The 17,436-nt window shown below is 34.5% G+C and overlaps 2 protein-coding genes and 1 non-coding gene across 3 annotated transcripts; 1 reads left to right on the top strand and 2 right to left on the bottom strand.

The window, feature by feature from the left end:
- Window positions 1-1,003: 1,003 nt before the first annotated feature.
- On the bottom strand, window positions 1,004-1,077 carry TRNAT-AGU. The gene has a single exon. It is a non-coding gene; the product is annotated as a tRNA-Thr (tRNA).
- Window positions 1,078-4,080: 3,003 nt separating this feature from the next.
- On the top strand, window positions 4,081-5,539 carry LOC115977231 (probable CCR4-associated factor 1 homolog 7). Its single transcript, XM_031098966.1, has 2 exons — window positions 4,081-4,348; window positions 4,536-5,539. The coding sequence occupies exon 2, from the start codon at window positions 4,604-4,606 to the stop codon at window positions 5,426-5,428; it is 825 nt and encodes a 274-aa protein (XP_030954826.1). The 5' UTR covers window positions 4,081-4,348; window positions 4,536-4,603; the 3' UTR covers window positions 5,429-5,539.
- Window positions 5,540-10,131: 4,592 nt separating this feature from the next.
- LOC115973851 (factor of DNA methylation 5-like) lies at window positions 10,132-13,597 on the bottom strand. Its single transcript, XM_031094091.1, has 6 exons — window positions 12,700-13,597; window positions 11,922-12,103; window positions 11,612-11,692; window positions 11,248-11,535; window positions 10,865-11,080; window positions 10,132-10,356 (listed from the first exon to the last, which is right to left on the bottom strand). Exons 1-6 carry the CDS (start codon window positions 13,595-13,597, stop codon window positions 10,132-10,134), a joined length of 1,890 nt encoding a protein of 629 aa, XP_030949951.1.
- Window positions 13,598-17,436: the final 3,839 nt, after the last annotated feature.

Below are 17,436 nucleotides of genomic sequence, written 5' to 3'. Positions count from 1 at the left end.
CGAACAAACTCGTCAGCACAGCATGTCATTACCTGCGTCGAATGCCTAAAAAACAAATCTAGCCATCGCAAAGGTCGCCCCTACTTCTTCTTCTTCCTTTTCTTCTTCTTCTTATTGTACTATTTTTGGTTGTTGTTTTTTATTATTTAATTACATATTTATGTTTTAATATTATAAAACAGTAATTGTTATGTAATAACTAAATGATCTGAGTGTCAAAAAAGAAAAACTAAACGATTTGTTTTATTTGAGGTTTACTTATTTGGATCAATAATTTTATGTTATATAAGAAAATATAAATATAAATATATATTATTTTTAATTTTTTTTAGAAATCTCGAAATACCCTGAAATGATACATCGAAATATATCAGTACCGAAATATTCTGTTCCACTAAACAAATCGAAACAATGTCCAAAACAGTATTCATAACATTGCTTTCAAGCAAAAAGAAAAAGCTAAAAAAAAAAAAATTGAACAAAAATCTAAAAAAGAAAAAATTATAATAGAGAATCTAAAGAAAAAAAAAAATTGTAACAGAGTAAGCCCACCCAGGAACACCCTGAAAAATATTCCTGGAGTCGCCATTGCCTCTCATAATACATTCCCATAGAGTTATAAAATAATAACATAGAGATGTCACAAGAAGAATGCTCTCTTGTTTTTTTCACAATAATATATATGAAATTTAATCAGGTCAGATGATGAACAAAAAGATATTTGTAGCTGGAAGGGATGGATTTGCCAAAAAAAAAAATGGGGTTCTGCCAAATACAAGAATCTGTGATGCTTCACCTCTCTTGTAGTTGCAGTTTATTCTGATCTTAATGCAAAAAAACAAATGGTACAATGTGCGTTTCATTAGGAAATAAATAGAGAAACACAAGCGATTAACATCATTCTTTCGGGTACAGTTAAACGTTGTAGGCCGAGGCAAAACGTCAGAACTCAGAAGACTTTTTGGATGATTTTGCAAAACCTTCAAAAATCCTCTAATAGAAATGCTTTCATTGAGAGTCGAACTCAAGACCTCCCGCTTACTAAACGGGTGCTCTAACCAACTGAGCTATGAAAGCAGTTCGTGTTCAAAGCTTTTACTTATACTATTTTCTCAAAACGAAATGGTTATTTGGTTTGGTCACTTTTTGACGAAACATCTAGTCAATTCTAGATCCCCGGCCCACTTTCTTGAGTACATTCTTGATTCTCCAAATAAAAAAGGGCTCGGATCTTTTTTCCCTAAATTGCAATTTACATTTTGGGGTAATTTTGTTTTTTTGCCTCTTAAAGTTTTAAAATTTAATCATAACTTAGAACGTTATATAGCATGTGGATTCAAATCATTTCGTCCATTTAATGATGTGGTCATTAAATATCACATTAGTTTATCATGTATGTTAATTGATCTAATCAAAGTATGTTATGTCAATTTAATTTTTCCATGTCAATTAATTAGTAGGTCAGAGATAAACTTTGAAAAAAATTAAAAAATGTATTTAAAATAAAATAAAATTACATATACTAAAAATATAAAATAAAATAAAATTTTAAGATTTTTTTCAGCATCAAACACGGTTGCATTTGCCATTGGCTTAAAAAGTCAGCTCTTTTTACTATTTGGCTTATTTTTTATACTATTCAGCTTATTTTTAATACTATTCATAGGTCTCACTGTACTATTTCAGCTATTTTTTAGCTTTATCTATAGTATTTTCAGCAAAAAGTTTTCAATTTCAGCTAAATAAGTCGTTCTCAAACGGATTCTAAGACTCCTAATCACTGCCCAGGAAACCTCCATACCAAGTTTTTGCAGCAAAACAAAGTTGTTAACAAGATAGTGCATTACTCGATAATTTTGTTTCAATAATTTGTTCCAATAAATAACAAATGGGAAGAATGGTATAGTTCTAATTCCACATGACAAATGATCTATGAGTAATGTTATAAATACTATTTTTCCAACAATTAAGCTGGTAGGTGTTTGTTAGTTCTCATTTGGGCTCAATACTTACATTACTTTATCATTTACCATTAACAACTTGCCACATCAATAGTTGTAAAGTGTTTTGTGTTCCTAGAATTATATTGATGATCAATTTCACATATAATTTCAACTCCAAATATTCAAGCAAGTATGAAATGAGTTAGGTGCTAGCAAGTCAACAAGTAAAGGACAATCCTTATTGCCTCCTCTAGCAAGTTAGGTGAAATGAAATGCAATCTTGATGCAACTATTACATACAATAAGGTATCAAATGGGGGGTTTTGGGAATGAATGGCCAAAGCCAAGTGGTAATGGCATGGGCAAAACAGGTCTTTGCAAGGGATTCATTATGGGGGAGAAGAGAGTGTTTCTTTTGTTGCACTAATACATGTCGTAGAATTGGGTTTTAAAAGTGTGATTATGGAAAGAGGCGACCCTTGAATGCTACCAAACCTTTGGTGAAGTGGGAATTGGGAAGCTCTACACACTTGTCATATGTGGCTCTTGTGGAGGATGCGCTTAATAGAGCAAAAGAAATTTACAACTGTGAATTTTCTTTTTGTTTTTTTTTTTTTTTTAATTATCTTGAGATAGAAATCATATTCTAACCTAATTTAAATATATGTGTGTGAAACTCCCTTCTAGAAACTTAAAGCTCGACCCTTGCTCCTCGCTGACCTTACAAGAACTTGTACTTGTAGAGTGACCATCACACAAAGGGTGCGCGATGATGGTGAATTTTCTTTTGTTAACAAAGGCAAAGGTTGTAAGGTTTTTGCTCACTGTATAGCTCGGTGGGCTTTTTTTTTTCATAATTAAATTAGACTTTCATCTTTAGTATTTCAATCTTGGTGGTCTAAGGTATAGAGAGAGATCGGTATAGGCCTGCTACTTGTTAGTTTTTTTGGTCAAGCCTAAATTAAATCATTTTTTTTTTTAGAGAGAGAGAGAGATTTTGTCTAGTTGAAAATTTTCACTAAGGTTCAAGGCCATGTATTGCTTCTTAAGATGATATCGAGGATGCTATCTGATTTTGTTTTAAAGGGTTTTGGGTATATTGTATAGGAATACATTAATAAAGAGGACTTCATAAAGGTTTAATTAAAGAATTTCTATTTGACGATCATGATAATACATGGAACATGAAAATAAGTTATTTGAAGCTAATTTACTTTTAAACTAATTATTTTATACAAATAACGATTTTAAATTTTCTAAAAAAAATTTAACAATCAAACTAATACATGACAGTGAACACTAGGGGTGTATACAAGTCTGTTAGGTTTAAGTTTAGTGTAAACCTATCGTCTAGCCCAATCGCATCAAGTTTGAGAAAGCTCAAATCGCTGCCCACCGTTGACCCATGAATTGTCAACCTATCTAGTGAGCTAAAATCAACAATAAGATTGATTACACTAAGTTGGTCAGGTTTAAGTTTAGTGAAAAACTCATCGTCTAACCTAGTTGCATCAAGCCGACCGTTAACACATGAATTGTCGACCTATCTGGTGAGCTAAAATCAACAATAAGATTGGTCACACTAGCAATTTTGCTAATTTTGGATTTGAAAGGGCTTGGGGTGTCACAATCTGGTGGAGATTTGATGAAGATCTCAAGATATTCGCTATATATGACAAAGATCACGAGCCTTAAAAACTCAAGATCGACGAAATCTTTATCAAAGAGGAGCAATATCATTCTAGCATATGCTAATTAGGGGGGAAACAGACTAACAAAAGTTTTTGATAAGGTAGGATATGTTAGATATCCATGTGGGAAACTTTACACTAGGCTCAATAAATTTAGATTTTGTTGGTTCTAACCTATCGTCAATTGTCACAAAATGTTGAAATCGACCGAAACTAATTAGGTCGGGTAGGTAGTTGGGTCCTTTGATTGTTTGCCCACCCTCTAGGCCCCAATACTATATACCACCAAAAAAAAAAAAAAAGGAGAGGGAAGAGAGAGGGAAAAAAAAACTTGGGGATAAAATATGAATGAAGGAAAAGAAAATTGGGTTTTTAACTCTATATATAAATTCAAAAAAAAAAAAAAAAAAAAAAAAAAAAAAAAAAAAAAAAAAAAAAACCTCTATATATAAGGACCACATAACCAGAAGCCAGCTTTGCCTCAAACATTCCATGCTGTTACTGTTACGATGTAAGCAAAGGAAGGCCTCGTACCTCTTTATCCGTAGATAGCCATAGCCCCATTCCTTCATCTCCGATTTCTTTATCTTCTTCTTCTTTTCTCATTGCAAAACCAAAACCCCTCGTTTGTTCAAAAAATACCCACGACTTTCCTGTGAATCCCCTAGAAAATCCCATCATTTTGCAGAGAAAATCCCCATTTTGAGTCTTCAGGTAAGATTTTCATTTCATGGTTTCTCTTTCTCATTTTCTTGTTTGTCTCTTATCTTTCGTTTAAGGTGTTCCTGGTATTGTATGCTTGTATTGCTTGGATTTTTTTTTAGGGCTTTTCTTAGCTATTCAAGATATGGGTTTTTCTTGTTTTGATTTGGGGTTTGTTTTATTGGGGATCTTTTTGCAGATTTACGGTTTTTGGTCTTGTTGGGTCTTTATCATTTGCTCCAAATTTTGTTGTATCTGCAAAAGAATATGTCGATTTTGCCCAAAAGTGATTCGATTCACATCCGGGACGTTTGGAACAATAATCTTGAACATGAATTTGCTTTGATTCGTGGAATCGTAGATGATTACCCTTACATTGCAATGGATACTGAGTTTCCGGGTATTGTTCTTCGACCGATAGGGAATTTCAAGAACAGCTATGACTATAATTACCAGACTCTTAAGGCCAATGTGGATCTATTGAAGTTAATTCAGTTGGGTCTTACTTTATCTGATGAGAAAGGGAACCTTCCCACTTGTGGGACTGACAAGTATTGTGTGTGGCAATTCAATTTCCGGGAGTTTAATCCCAATGAGGATGTGTATGCCAATGACTCTGTTGAGCTGTTATCCCAGAGTGGTTTTGATTTCATGAAGAACAATGAGAAGGGTGTTGATGCTCGTCGGTTTAGTGAGTTGTTGATGTCGTCGGGGATTGTGTTAAATGATACCGTGCATTGGGTTACTTTCCATAGTGGGTATGATTTTGGGTACTTGCTCAAGTTGCTTACTTGCCAGAATCTTCCCGATACCCAGGTGGGGTTCTTTAATCTGATCAAGATTTATTTCCCTACACTTTATGATATCAAGCATCTGATGAAGTTCTGCAACAGTCTTCATGGTGGGTTGAACAAGCTTGCAGAGCTCTTGGAAGTGGAAAGAATCGGTATTTGTCACCAAGCTGGATCGGATAGTTTGCTTACTTGCTGTACATTCATGAAACTGAAGGAGAGTTTCTTTAATGACTCAACCGAGAAATATGCTGGTGTTTTGTATGGTCTCGGTGTTGAGAATGGACAGAATACTCCTTGAAAAAAGAGAAAAAAATATATATATTATGAAATGATAATAAAAATAAAATCTATCTGTAGAGTACATGTTTGTATCAGTTTCCACTTTCCATCTACATTTCCTTTACAGCAATTCTTGTGCATTTTGTTTACAGTTTTCACAGTGAAAGTTCTTACCATAATTCATGACAAAAGATGAACTTTATTTAAGAACTTGCATTTCCTGCAAACCAGTAGCATCATTGTAAAGTCAGAAAAAATAAAAATAAAATGCAAATGTCTCTCTTTGTTAATTTATTGCTCTTTTGTCTTTTGGATCATATAAGGGTGAGGGACGGAAAAATGCCTAAAATTCTCAAAAATTGCATAAGAAAGGAAGCCATTTTATGTTTCTTCATTTCTTTCTTGTCGTACTTCCCAAGTAACAAAGGATCCTTGATGGCTTGGTCATAATATTGGGGTGTTCTAAATTTACAGTGGCTATTAGCATCATGCAACTCATTTCTCTTTTACAACTTAGGATCACTAGGTTATAGAAGTAGACTGAAGGATAGATCTATGGTTCTAAAAGTACAGATGCTACTCAAAGCTGACTGATTTGTTTAGTTGTGGACAGTGGCTTAAGGTATGCATAGTCTTTTATCTGTTTCTCTTACTAATTTTCCTGGTACCACACATGCCTCCACTTGAACAATTGTAAATTATTTCCTGGATGAATATTGTTTAGCAATTGTTGCTTTGTTTCCTTATTTTAGTTTGTTTATAGATGCAATCTCTCCTGTGGAATTCTGGCAATATAGGCGTGATATACTCAGATTGCCCAATATTGGCATTTTGCTGGCATATTGTTTCTTGAAAGCAGTAATAGGCAGCATTTTTAGGTCATTGGTACAATTGCTTTAGATTTTTTTCCCAATTTGTTTAGCGCTACTTCAAACATCCTCTCTATCCTAAACTTGACTTGTCTTCTTTTTGTTTTTCTCATGTTTAGTTCTCATCCTCACAGCTACTAGTGATGGTTCGTGTTGGTTCTTAGCACTATGGTCCAATCATCACTGCCAATGCCATGGTTCTTTCAGGCTGTAGGCTGGGAGGGTTAAAGGTCTTGGATATTGGTGCAGTCTTAAGTGTGGTACATTGTACCAAAGAAACATATAAGCCTTATATTGCAAATTACCTTATTAAAAAAGGTTTCTTTGGCAAGACGTGCATTATCTGGAGATGGATTAGCTATTGGCTGGAACAGCCAATATTAGTCTAGGTCTATGTCCGGATTACTGCCATTGTATTTGAGTATTTCCCTTCCATTTTTTGGTTCAATGAATGAATCTTTACTTGTTGAAAAAGAAACTAATATGTAACTTCGCAGGCGAATCAAAAGTCTAACAGGATATGGTTTGGTATTTACCAAATGATTCATAGCATGTCAAAAATATGATTTTAAGAAATTTAGTAAGTGTGTGTAGTTTAGTTAGGGACCACACTAGGATCTGATTGAAGTAGAAGAATATGTGATCAAAGTGTAAGAGGTTTCAGGAGATAGGCACAGTAGCAAAAGGTGCATCTCTCAGTGGAGGAAGGTTTTAACCTAATTGAAATTTATGTAAAATTTTCATTACTAGCTTTGACTAAGCTTCAAGCATAAGGTGTAAAATTTTAACCTAATGTGAGTAGTTTGAGGTGCTTTAATGAAGCATTAATGGGGAAGTGGCTGTGGAGGTTTGGGCTTGAGAGGGATGCGTTATGGTGGAGAGTGATAGAGGTGAAATATGGTTGTGAGTTGGGGGGGGGGGGGGGGGGGGGGGGGGTTTGCTGGTGTTCAAACTTAGTGTTTGGTTCTCATGGTTTATGGAAGTATATTAGAAGGGGTTGACCTACTCTGTCAAGCTATCTCCAATATGAGATAGGGGATGGATCTAGAGTGAAATGTTAGCAAGATTGATGGTGTGGGGAAAAACTCTCTTGCTATGTACCTTCCTGAGTTATTTAGGATTTGTCGTAACAAGGATGCAAGTGTGGCAGATCTTATGCAACTTACTAATGGGATCCTCCATTGGGATGTAAATTTCATGCGAGCTGTGCAGGATTAGGAGTTGGAGTCTTTGTTGAATTTCATGGATGTGATCAATGGGGCATCAGTAAAAGGAAATGGGGAGGATAAATTGTGCTACAGAACAAATAAGAAAAATGGATTTATTGTAAGTAGTTACTATTGGGTTTTACTTTGCATTAGTGACCAATCTTTTCCTTAGAAACCGAAGATCCCTTCTGGAGTTGCTTTCTTTGTTTGCACTGATGTATTGGGGAAAATTTTGACAATTGACAATTTATGGAGGGAAATTTTTTACAATTGACATTTTACAGAGAGAGAATGTGTGCCATTTGGATTGGTGTGGAATGTGTGGCTTTTGGATTGGTATTATATACTTATATGTGTAAATGCAATGGTGAATCAGTAGACCATCTATTACTGCACTATCCTATTGATATAGAATTGTGGTCTATGGTATTGGGTTTATTTGGAGTTTGTTGGGTCATGTCGAAGGCCGGTGGAGCTGTTAGCTTGTTGGCCAGGTCGTTTTCAGCATCACCGGAATGGTTATTTGTTGATGGCTGGCCTGCACTGCTTGATGTGGTGTTTGTGGAGGGAGAGGAACAACTGGAGTTTCAAAGATACAGAGGGAACTATGCCTGATCTCAAATTTTTTTTCCTTAGAACTTTGCTATATTGGATATCAGTTTTGTGTGGTCAGTCTATATGTTCTATTATTGATTTCACTGATTTATGTAACTTGCGTTGCTGATTGTATTGTCCCCAGTTGTATACTCTCTATATACTTGGGAAACTTGATTTTTTTTTTTTTTTTTTTTTTTAAATATCTATAAAATTTCCATTATCCCAAAAAAAAAGTTTAAAAAGCAGACTACAATCTTCTTTGCTCTCCAACTTATTTTTTTTAGGTGAGTATTCTCTCATAGGTACAATAACATTGTATTAAAGTTAGGGGTGTTAATAACCCAAGTACCCACCCCACCCAGACCATTCTGATTTGCCTGAAACTCAGTCTGAATTGGGTTTTATAACTCAAAATCTGACTTGTTTCAGCCACTCTGGGTTCTCTTCCCCTCAACCAAGTGAACCTGACCCAACTGAGTCCTATTTGTTAGCCCTTTACCTTCACCACCATCCCTCACCTTGTCATCTGCCTCGCCTTCACCACCGTCCCTCCCTCTCTTTGATCCTCATTGGCCTCAGCCTATTGATGTCACTCTTAGGAGATCTAGTAGATCCTTACCTCTAACCTGCTCAATCTCCACCTCATCACCTCCTTTGACATCCTTGATGAGTGAAATTGATGGAACTGTGATCCAACTGTCAACTCCAACGCTGCATTTTGGTTGATAACCCCACCCTTTTTGGTTGGCACTGGCCAAACATGAGCTGATTGGATTGGTTGGGAGGTTGATCCTTAACCCAACAGAACCTGACCTATGACACCCTAACACTAACACATGCTTGAAAATTTGCTTTATAAACTTGATATCATACAAAATATACATCGTACATGAAGTGAAGCTAGTCTTACTGTCCATGTAGGAAGAGTCCCTCTCTTCTCTTTAACCACAAAAACTCAGTTTTGCCCACCCTTAAGAAGACTAGGCCATGACCTGATACAATTAAAAAACTTTTTCTGCAGTTGTTTATGACCTAGTCCATCCTTTATCAGCTGCTTGTGGTGCAGTTTAATCCGACAACTACATCAGTGTGAGGAATAATTTTTTATGCAATAATTTATCCAGTTTTCAAGCCAAAATGTCCTTGTTCAGGTACCAAGACTCTCAATGAATCCCCACTTTTAACTCTCTTCATAGTTTGGTTCTCAAACCTATTTCCTTTGCTGCTAACCCTTACATTGTCAACAATAAAACATAGATTGATTTTAGGGTCAATTAGTGTACTGTGAAAGAAGGGGTGGGCTCTGAAAAGTTTGACGCGCAAACCTGACTCCTAAGTCATCAGCAGAATCTCTGTTAGCAATTAAGCTTCATTCTGCGTGACAATTTTAAAGTCGTCTGTGCATACAATTTAAGACATTTCTGAATTGGCTTTATGCATTTAGTATGAGAAAAATTGTTGTTTATTATAAGCCTATTGGGAAATCCAAGGATTCTATCAGCTGCATTAAGCATAGAATTGATTTTACATTGTTGTGTATAAAGCCATTTTGTCATTCTGGCAGGTTGATATTAAAATCTGGTGAATATCGAATTGGTTTGCATTGGCAATATTTTTTTGGAATACTCTCATTATGATTTTGATAATTTCTTTTAGTGCCTGGATTTCTAACATTATTTGCATAACGTGGACAACACACCTACTTTTATGTTCAACTACAAAAATAAGTCCATTCTCATCAGCCAAGGGACAACTACATTTATCTTCAAATGAAGGGCACAATTGGAGAAAATCAACTAACCACCAAACATTTAAAAGCATTAGTGCATTATTTTGTAGGAATATTAATCATCTAGAAACAAATTATTTTGCATCTTTTGTAGCCTGCCTATTTTGCATCTTTGCATGTCTTTGATTCATTTCTTCGTTACTTCCTCAGCATCTCCGTGCATTGCCTAGCATTGAAAATGTAGCAGCAATTAGTCTAGGTTTTTTGCTGCAATGCCATAATTTGAAATACAAGATGCATATATTCTAACCTTTGCCGGTCACCTTCTTGGTTTCTTAGAAGTTCTCTCCAATATGTAAGCAATAACTTCTTTCAATGTGGCTTTACGTTGTTTTTTGAAGTTCCAGAGCTCAGGTATCACGTATCTCCCACTAGGGTTGTGTTCATTCATCTCCGTCAGAGCTGTTACTACAGCCATATAGACCTCTTCTCCCCATTCTTTCCTTAATTTACTCAACTTCTCATCTTCTTCATCTATTATTTCCTGCATAAAGAAAAACCATTTGTATAGAACTTATTTCTTAGAACTAAAATGTATCTAAGATTTCTCTGTAACCTACACTTATCAAAAAAGATTTCTCTGTAACCTACACAGTAATACTTTTATATTAGCATCTTTTGGTCAACACAATGGGGCATGCTCAACGAGCACCAATTACAGGCACCAAAATTCGGTTGTAATTGATTTTTTTTGAAGTTAATATGTCAGACATAGGCGGTTAACTTTTTGACTCTAGTATGAATGCTACTCCAACTAGATAGGGACCTCAAATTTGGATAAATTAATTCTGCGTTTCAATTAAAACTATTTATAAAATCTTTGGAAAGTCCACCCTTTTATAGTTCCAAGCAACTACTTTGCAGTCAAAATATGACTAGAGATGACAACTCTAAAAATAGAAGCTATGCATTTGCAAAAGTTATGATGAGAACCACTGCAAAACATTGAATTATAACATTGAGAGAATGACAGAGATACTCAAAAGAGATACCTTGGCTTTGTTCCCATCAATCTCTATAACTTTAAATGGATACCATCCCGTATTCTGAATATACTCTTGCCACTTGGAGCATAGAATCGCAGACTTCTCCAATGCTCCATCTCCTGGATATCTTTTCTTACACACCTTTTGGAAGGGCTTTACATTAATCTCTCCCAATCTCTTGATTCCAATGGTAGTGTAGCCACTCAGGAGCCCTGACAAACCCTAAGGTGAAGAAGTAGGCCTTCAATTAGTCACTTACAAGTGCATGGTAAGACACAGATTTTGGAATATGATAAGTCTGCAACCATATTGCTTAGACCATGGCTTTACTCTCAGTACTTCAAAGATATTATTTATAATATAGGGGATACAAGGAAAAGAGATCATACTGCAATCATTTCTCTGCGAGCCTCTTGTAGTTGGTCATTAATTTCACGTTCTTTCACAATAAGAGTTTGATTCAAGGCTTCCACATCTTGGAGTTCTTCAACCTTTTCCTTCAATTCTTCCTCCATCTCTTCCATCTTTTTCTTTACTGCCTTGTCATTTTCACCTCCCATGCACTCCATGACCTTCAGTTGCCCTCTCAGTTCTTCAATGTCTAACTGCAGCTTCTGTTTAGAAGCCAGTTCTCTTTCTAAGTTAAGCATTGTGTCCAATGCAGCCTTTTTTTCTCTCTGCATATGTATTATTCCAGTCAATTTTGTTTTTGGGTATTTATAAAGCTGTTCAAAGATAAATAGCATTGCATACCTGTTGCTCGTCAAGCAGTCTCAAGACACTACTACTGGCCTCCACATGCGACAATGAAGCCAAGTGAAGCACCTCATTTTTCTTAACATTATGAAAGGCAACAAAGAAATCAGCATCTTTGTCTAATAAATTTTTTTTTTCAAGCATCTTTGAGCTTTGTGAATATAACTTCAATTTGTGAGAATTTTATAATCAGGCTAATATATATTCAATTTTTAAAGTATGGCATGTGTGGGTGAATGGCACCCTTCATGATTTCCTAGTGTATTATAGAGTTTTTTTTTTTAAAAGACTGAAGGATATTACGTACCCTTTTCTTCTCCTCCTCCAATTTTTGTCTTTCACTTACAGTTAAGGCTTCTTGCTCAGTCAGTTGTTGGCTCCATTTATCAAGCTTCATTCTCTTACATTCTAGTTCATATTTTAACTTTTCAGTCTCCTCTATAATTCTACGAGCATTATCTTGTGCAAGACGCTGCATCCTCTCCAATTCTGATAAATGAATATGACATGTAATGATCATAATATCATGTGTATTTCCATAAACTAGAGACTCGTATATGCAGGCAATGCATCTTTGAATGCATGAGACCATGAAACATGTAAAAGTATTTCTAAAATGTCCTACATACATTCTGACAGGATTGTGGCTTGAGGCTCAATTAGAGTCTTGAAGAGCTAACTTGAGCCTGTAGTCAACTAAGCCACTAGCTTTCAATAGATATTATTCTTTTCTGCTATTATTTAATAATTAATAGTGTCTTTCTTATCATAGAGACAGGCATTGGCGCATTGCAAAATAGGAGTCATGTTGCTGCCTCATATAATTAGGAAACTGGATACTATACACATTCATCCTACACATAACGAGCAGCTTCCACATGACTTAAAGTAAGTGGCAGGTTTTGAAGTTCAATGTGGTCTAAGAGTAATTGATTATATTGCCCTCAATTAGTTAGTAAGACTCTTACCAAAAAAATTAGTTAGCATACGTTAAGATGATGATGAGATGTGATGATGACTCTTTAAAGGTAGGAATGTTTCTACTCTTAACCATCAAATCATGAATAAAGATTAGAGGCAGATACCTCCATTGTAAACCTGGTGAAGTCTGTCATTTTCTTCCATCATTTTACTTACGGACATGCTTGTTTCATTGTACTTCAGCTCCATCTCATTCAAATTATTGTTTGTGATATCAAGTTCCTTAGCTAAATTCACCACTGTTGTGTTTGTTTCCTCTGTTGATTCTTTCATTACGTCAGCAACTGTTTTCAACTCAGCTTTCTCACGGAGATAATCTCCAACTGGCCCTTTTAAATGATAATCATCCGCACTTGCACACCATCCATATAAATCTGAACCGGGATACTCTTTCCAAGCATCCCAATCCTTTTTACCATGTTGAACAGCTTGAAAATCTTTATCAAATTTCCTGACATTACTAAGTCCACTCCACCCTTTACCAAAATCTAATATGACATACCCTGAAATGTCCTGGACACTGCATAAGACTTGGGCTTCTACAGGTTGATATTGAATGAACTTTCTCAGCCAATGCACACTTTCATTAACAACTCTTTCATGCTTTTGCTGCCTCAGTATATTAGCAACAATTCCTTTCCAAGGCCAGACAAAGAGTTCATCCTGCTTGAGCTGTTCAATGACATGTCCTGGCTCAGCCTTAGACAGTGTTGAATGTGAATCATCAACAAGGTTTTCTTTCAAGTACCTTGCCAACGCAAGGTGCTTTGCCTTGTTTTTTGCACTTCTTCTATTAGCTGAGCCTGCTCCAACTCCAGAGGCATGCTGAAGAAGTTCATGGTAACGATATTCCTGTTTTTTCTTCCCACAGAAAGGGCATCTAAAGGTGGCATTTGGATTCTGGATTATGTAATTTCCAGCTTTTAGCTGTTTATACGGCTTCTCTAAGTAGTACTCTATCTCAGAATCACTTAAATCTGACTGTTCTGAACTGCTGCCCATCAAACCTGTCCATGAATATGAAAAGGAAAACTGAAAAATTGACAAACAGGAATTTTGAGATGGAATGAGATTTCATGTGATAAGGATTAAGTTGGATAAGTGCGTGTTGTGTAGGCATGAGCTATATCAAGTCAAGTGTTTACTAGGTCAAATTGATTATATAAGTGACTAAGTGGAGTTCTAATTTCCTTTAAAAAAAATGAGGAGTTCTAATTGTAACCTTTTTTTTTTTTTTTGAGAATCAAGTTCTAATTGTAACTCGAATTTTTCTTTTGGGGTATTGCACAGATGTGGCTAGTGTTTCCTTAGGTCATGGCATGTCATCTATGATCAGATGAATGTGCAATTGGTTTAGTCTTTCTCATGTTGGTGACGTTGAAAGCATTTTTTTTTTCCCTTTAAATTTGGTAGTGTGCTTGGAAATGCCATGGTTAATGCATATTATGGCATGCTTTATCAAAATAGATCCAATCTATATCATGTGCATTGTTCAGTTATGCAACCAAGGGTCTGTTTAGTTGAGCATTTTGAAAAGGTAAGGTTATGGCTAAGAAAAAATATGTTAATTTTTCTACTTAGGGAAGCAAAAATTCTTAACAACCAGACCTCTACAGTGAACTGCAATGTTTTTAGATGTCTGCTCTTCAATCAGGACCATTCAAAAACTACAAATAGTACAATAAAATGCCTGGTTTCTCAACAAAACCTGTGATATTATTCTATCAAAGCCATAACAACAGACACAATATAATAAATAAATAAAAGAATTTCTCAAAAAAAAAAAAAAAAACACACTTAAGTAATCAAGAATAGATGATTTACCTGATTATTTGTAAGCCTAAAGTTCAGACCAATCAGTTATGCTTTTTTTTTTTTTTTTTTTTGAGACCAATCAGTTATGCTGAATGCTCTGAGACAGTTTAGAATTATATATATACAGTTATACACTAAACAAGGTAAAAAGGATCGCCTATTGGTTTATAGCTTATTATGCAAGGAATGAGACCTGTTTTATAAGTTAGAAACTTATCAGAGAATTAGTATTAGAATTAAGAGATTCATTTCCTGTTATGGACACAAAGATATGGAAGGACCATTAATCATAGAAGCTGGATGGATATTAAGAGAGAAGGGGGAAGAAACGAAAAGACACATGACAGTTCAACCGACCTATTTAGGTTGGAGAGATTTTGTTGTTGTTGTTTTTTTTCCTATATATAGTTCCAAGGGATTAAACTCCTGGTTCAAATCTAGTTGTTTATAAAGAGCTCAGGTTCGGCTTGGTAAAAATATTGTTTATGTTCGTTTATTTAATAAATGAATCAAGCTCAAGGCTAAGTTAGCTCAAATATCTAACTTGCCAAGCTCAAACATAATAATGTTCTCATGAACAAAATCATGATCATGAAGCTCGAATGATGTATATATTATATTTTATGTTTATGTGTATTAATGTTTAAATGTTTAAATATACAATATTCTTATATGGATGGGAGATTAGATTGTATAAGTTTGGAAATAAGCTAATAAAATATCCAATTATTATTTGTAAATTATTGGTAATAAAAATAATCCATTTCGTAATAATTCAAATATAATTCTTAACAATACAATGTTATTGAATATAATTTTATAAGCTCATAATAGGAAATCATTATATATAATTAACTCAAATAATAAAGTTCAAATATAATTTGGTTATTAATTATTAACATATATATGTAAAGGGGTAACAAATTTTAGTTGTAGTGTTTACTATATACAAGAAAATAAGAAGTTAATTAAGTAGCTAGGCTCATAAGCAAGGTCGAGCTTGAGATCTTAAATATATAATCTCATTTATTGATACACTCGAGCACAGCTTGTGTTCAATATAAATTAAATTAACAATCTTAAACTTTCAATACTTGGGTCAACTTGTTTACTACGCTAAGCAGAGGTACCATTCACGCTTTAGGGCTCATTGGTATGATTTTGTTGTATCTTTTAAGTAAACATATGAGAGATGTTACATCCACAATATTTTTCCAACAAATCATAAGTGGTTAGTTGTTATTAGTTCTAATTTGAGTCTACCACTGAAATTACTTTTCTACCCCACCAATAATAACTTGTAACAACTCGCCATATATAATTTGTTATGAAAATGTTGTAGATATATTATTTCTCGTAAACATATTTTTCAATTATAAATTGTCTGATATGATCAAATTGAATTGGTTGGTGTAAACAAAAATTTTTCCCGCAATAAAATTTAAATTGTTTATTTTTACAAAGAAAGCAGTGATAAAAAGACAAGAACATGTTTTTTTTTTTTTTTTTTGAGAAGCAGGCCGGTTGGCCAATTTATTTTATTGATGAAAAATCAGATACATAAAGCTTATAAATGTCCGGAGGAACAAATTCCAACCAAATTGAATAGGAAATGACAATCTTGCTCTCATGGCTAAAGCATGTGCCAAAGAAGGTGTAATTAATAGTGGTTATTTCGGTCTCATGGTTAAGTAGGATATTTGAACTTAAATGGTTTTATTTCTGATAATTCAAGAAATGATCATAAAGGGTAGACCGAAAAGGCACAACTTTTGAAGGGATAGAGCTTTCTCTTGACAAAATTAAGGCTGGATCTGTCCGAATCTTCTTCTTTTTCTTTCCTTTTTTAAAAGGATTTTCTTCCCATTCAAGTCTCAAATAATTTATCGGCACACAACTGTAATTGATGGGCAATAAAAATGATAGTAATAGTGATTTCACGTGGAGAGTGATTGCATACCAATCACTGATAAGTTGCCAAATGCAAATTTTCAAACCCAACTTTTATGCTTTTGGTGCCCAAGAAATTGACATGACTATGTAACATTTACACCATAAAAAGCTTTCAATGTTTCATGATCTAATATTGGCAATCTAAAGTTGGTAGTAATATATACTATTCTTTTGTCATCTATGCTGAGGTGCAGACGTGGTTGTTCTTATGCTCCTTGGAAAAATCTTTTATGCGCAGGACATGTGACACACATCTCACTGACATGTGAGTCTATGGACATCTAGTACAGGAGATACTTTCTCCATGCTCCTCAGCCAACGTTCACCTAACAATTCCTTTGCTAACATTGTTGGCCGCAATTGCAGGTGGTTGATAAGCCAGATTCATCACATGTCTCACTGACATGTGAGTCTATGGACATCTAGTACGAGAGATACTTTCTCCATGCTCCTCAGCCAACGTTCACCTAACAATTCCTTTGCTGACATTGTTGGCCGCAATTGCAGGTGGTTGATGAGCTAGATTCATCACTGTGGCTTATGAAGTTTGCCATATTTATCATAAAGCAATTAAATGTGTAGACACATTAGCAAGGGCTAAAATATTCTAAAATTTTTGGAATAACTCTATCGTGGGCTTCTTAAAAATTGAAATCCTATTTACCTATTTTGAAATGAATAGATTAAATTTTACTGCATAATCAACATTATTAACTATCCTCTATTTCATATATATTTAAATTATTGATGATGTGTTAAAATTCAATATATTCTTTTTAAAATTAATGGATAAGATTTTGAAAATTCCATGATGGAGTTATTCTAAAAATTCGCCTAATCTTGTTACCAAGACATGAATGCTGCTTGCCAGCCTGTAACACTTAACAATTTTAAATAGTACATATATAGAGCTTTTAAATTTTGGATTAAAAAAATATATTTGGCCTCCTAAAAATTGAAATTGGCAAAAAAAATTTCAAAAAATTAAAATAGTCATGTAGTTCAGTTCATTCATGTGACCGGTGTCTCCTCCAAAAACACATAATAATAATAGTAATAATTTTTTTTTTTTT

Source organism: Quercus lobata, chromosome 2, assembly GCF_001633185.2.
Source record: "Quercus lobata isolate SW786 chromosome 2, ValleyOak3.0 Primary Assembly, whole genome shotgun sequence".
In the NCBI taxonomy this organism is placed as follows: domain Eukaryota; kingdom Viridiplantae; phylum Streptophyta; class Magnoliopsida; order Fagales; family Fagaceae; genus Quercus; species Quercus lobata.
The sequence above is the reverse complement of the archived record's forward strand: the minus strand, read 5'-3'. Positions and strand labels throughout refer to the sequence as shown.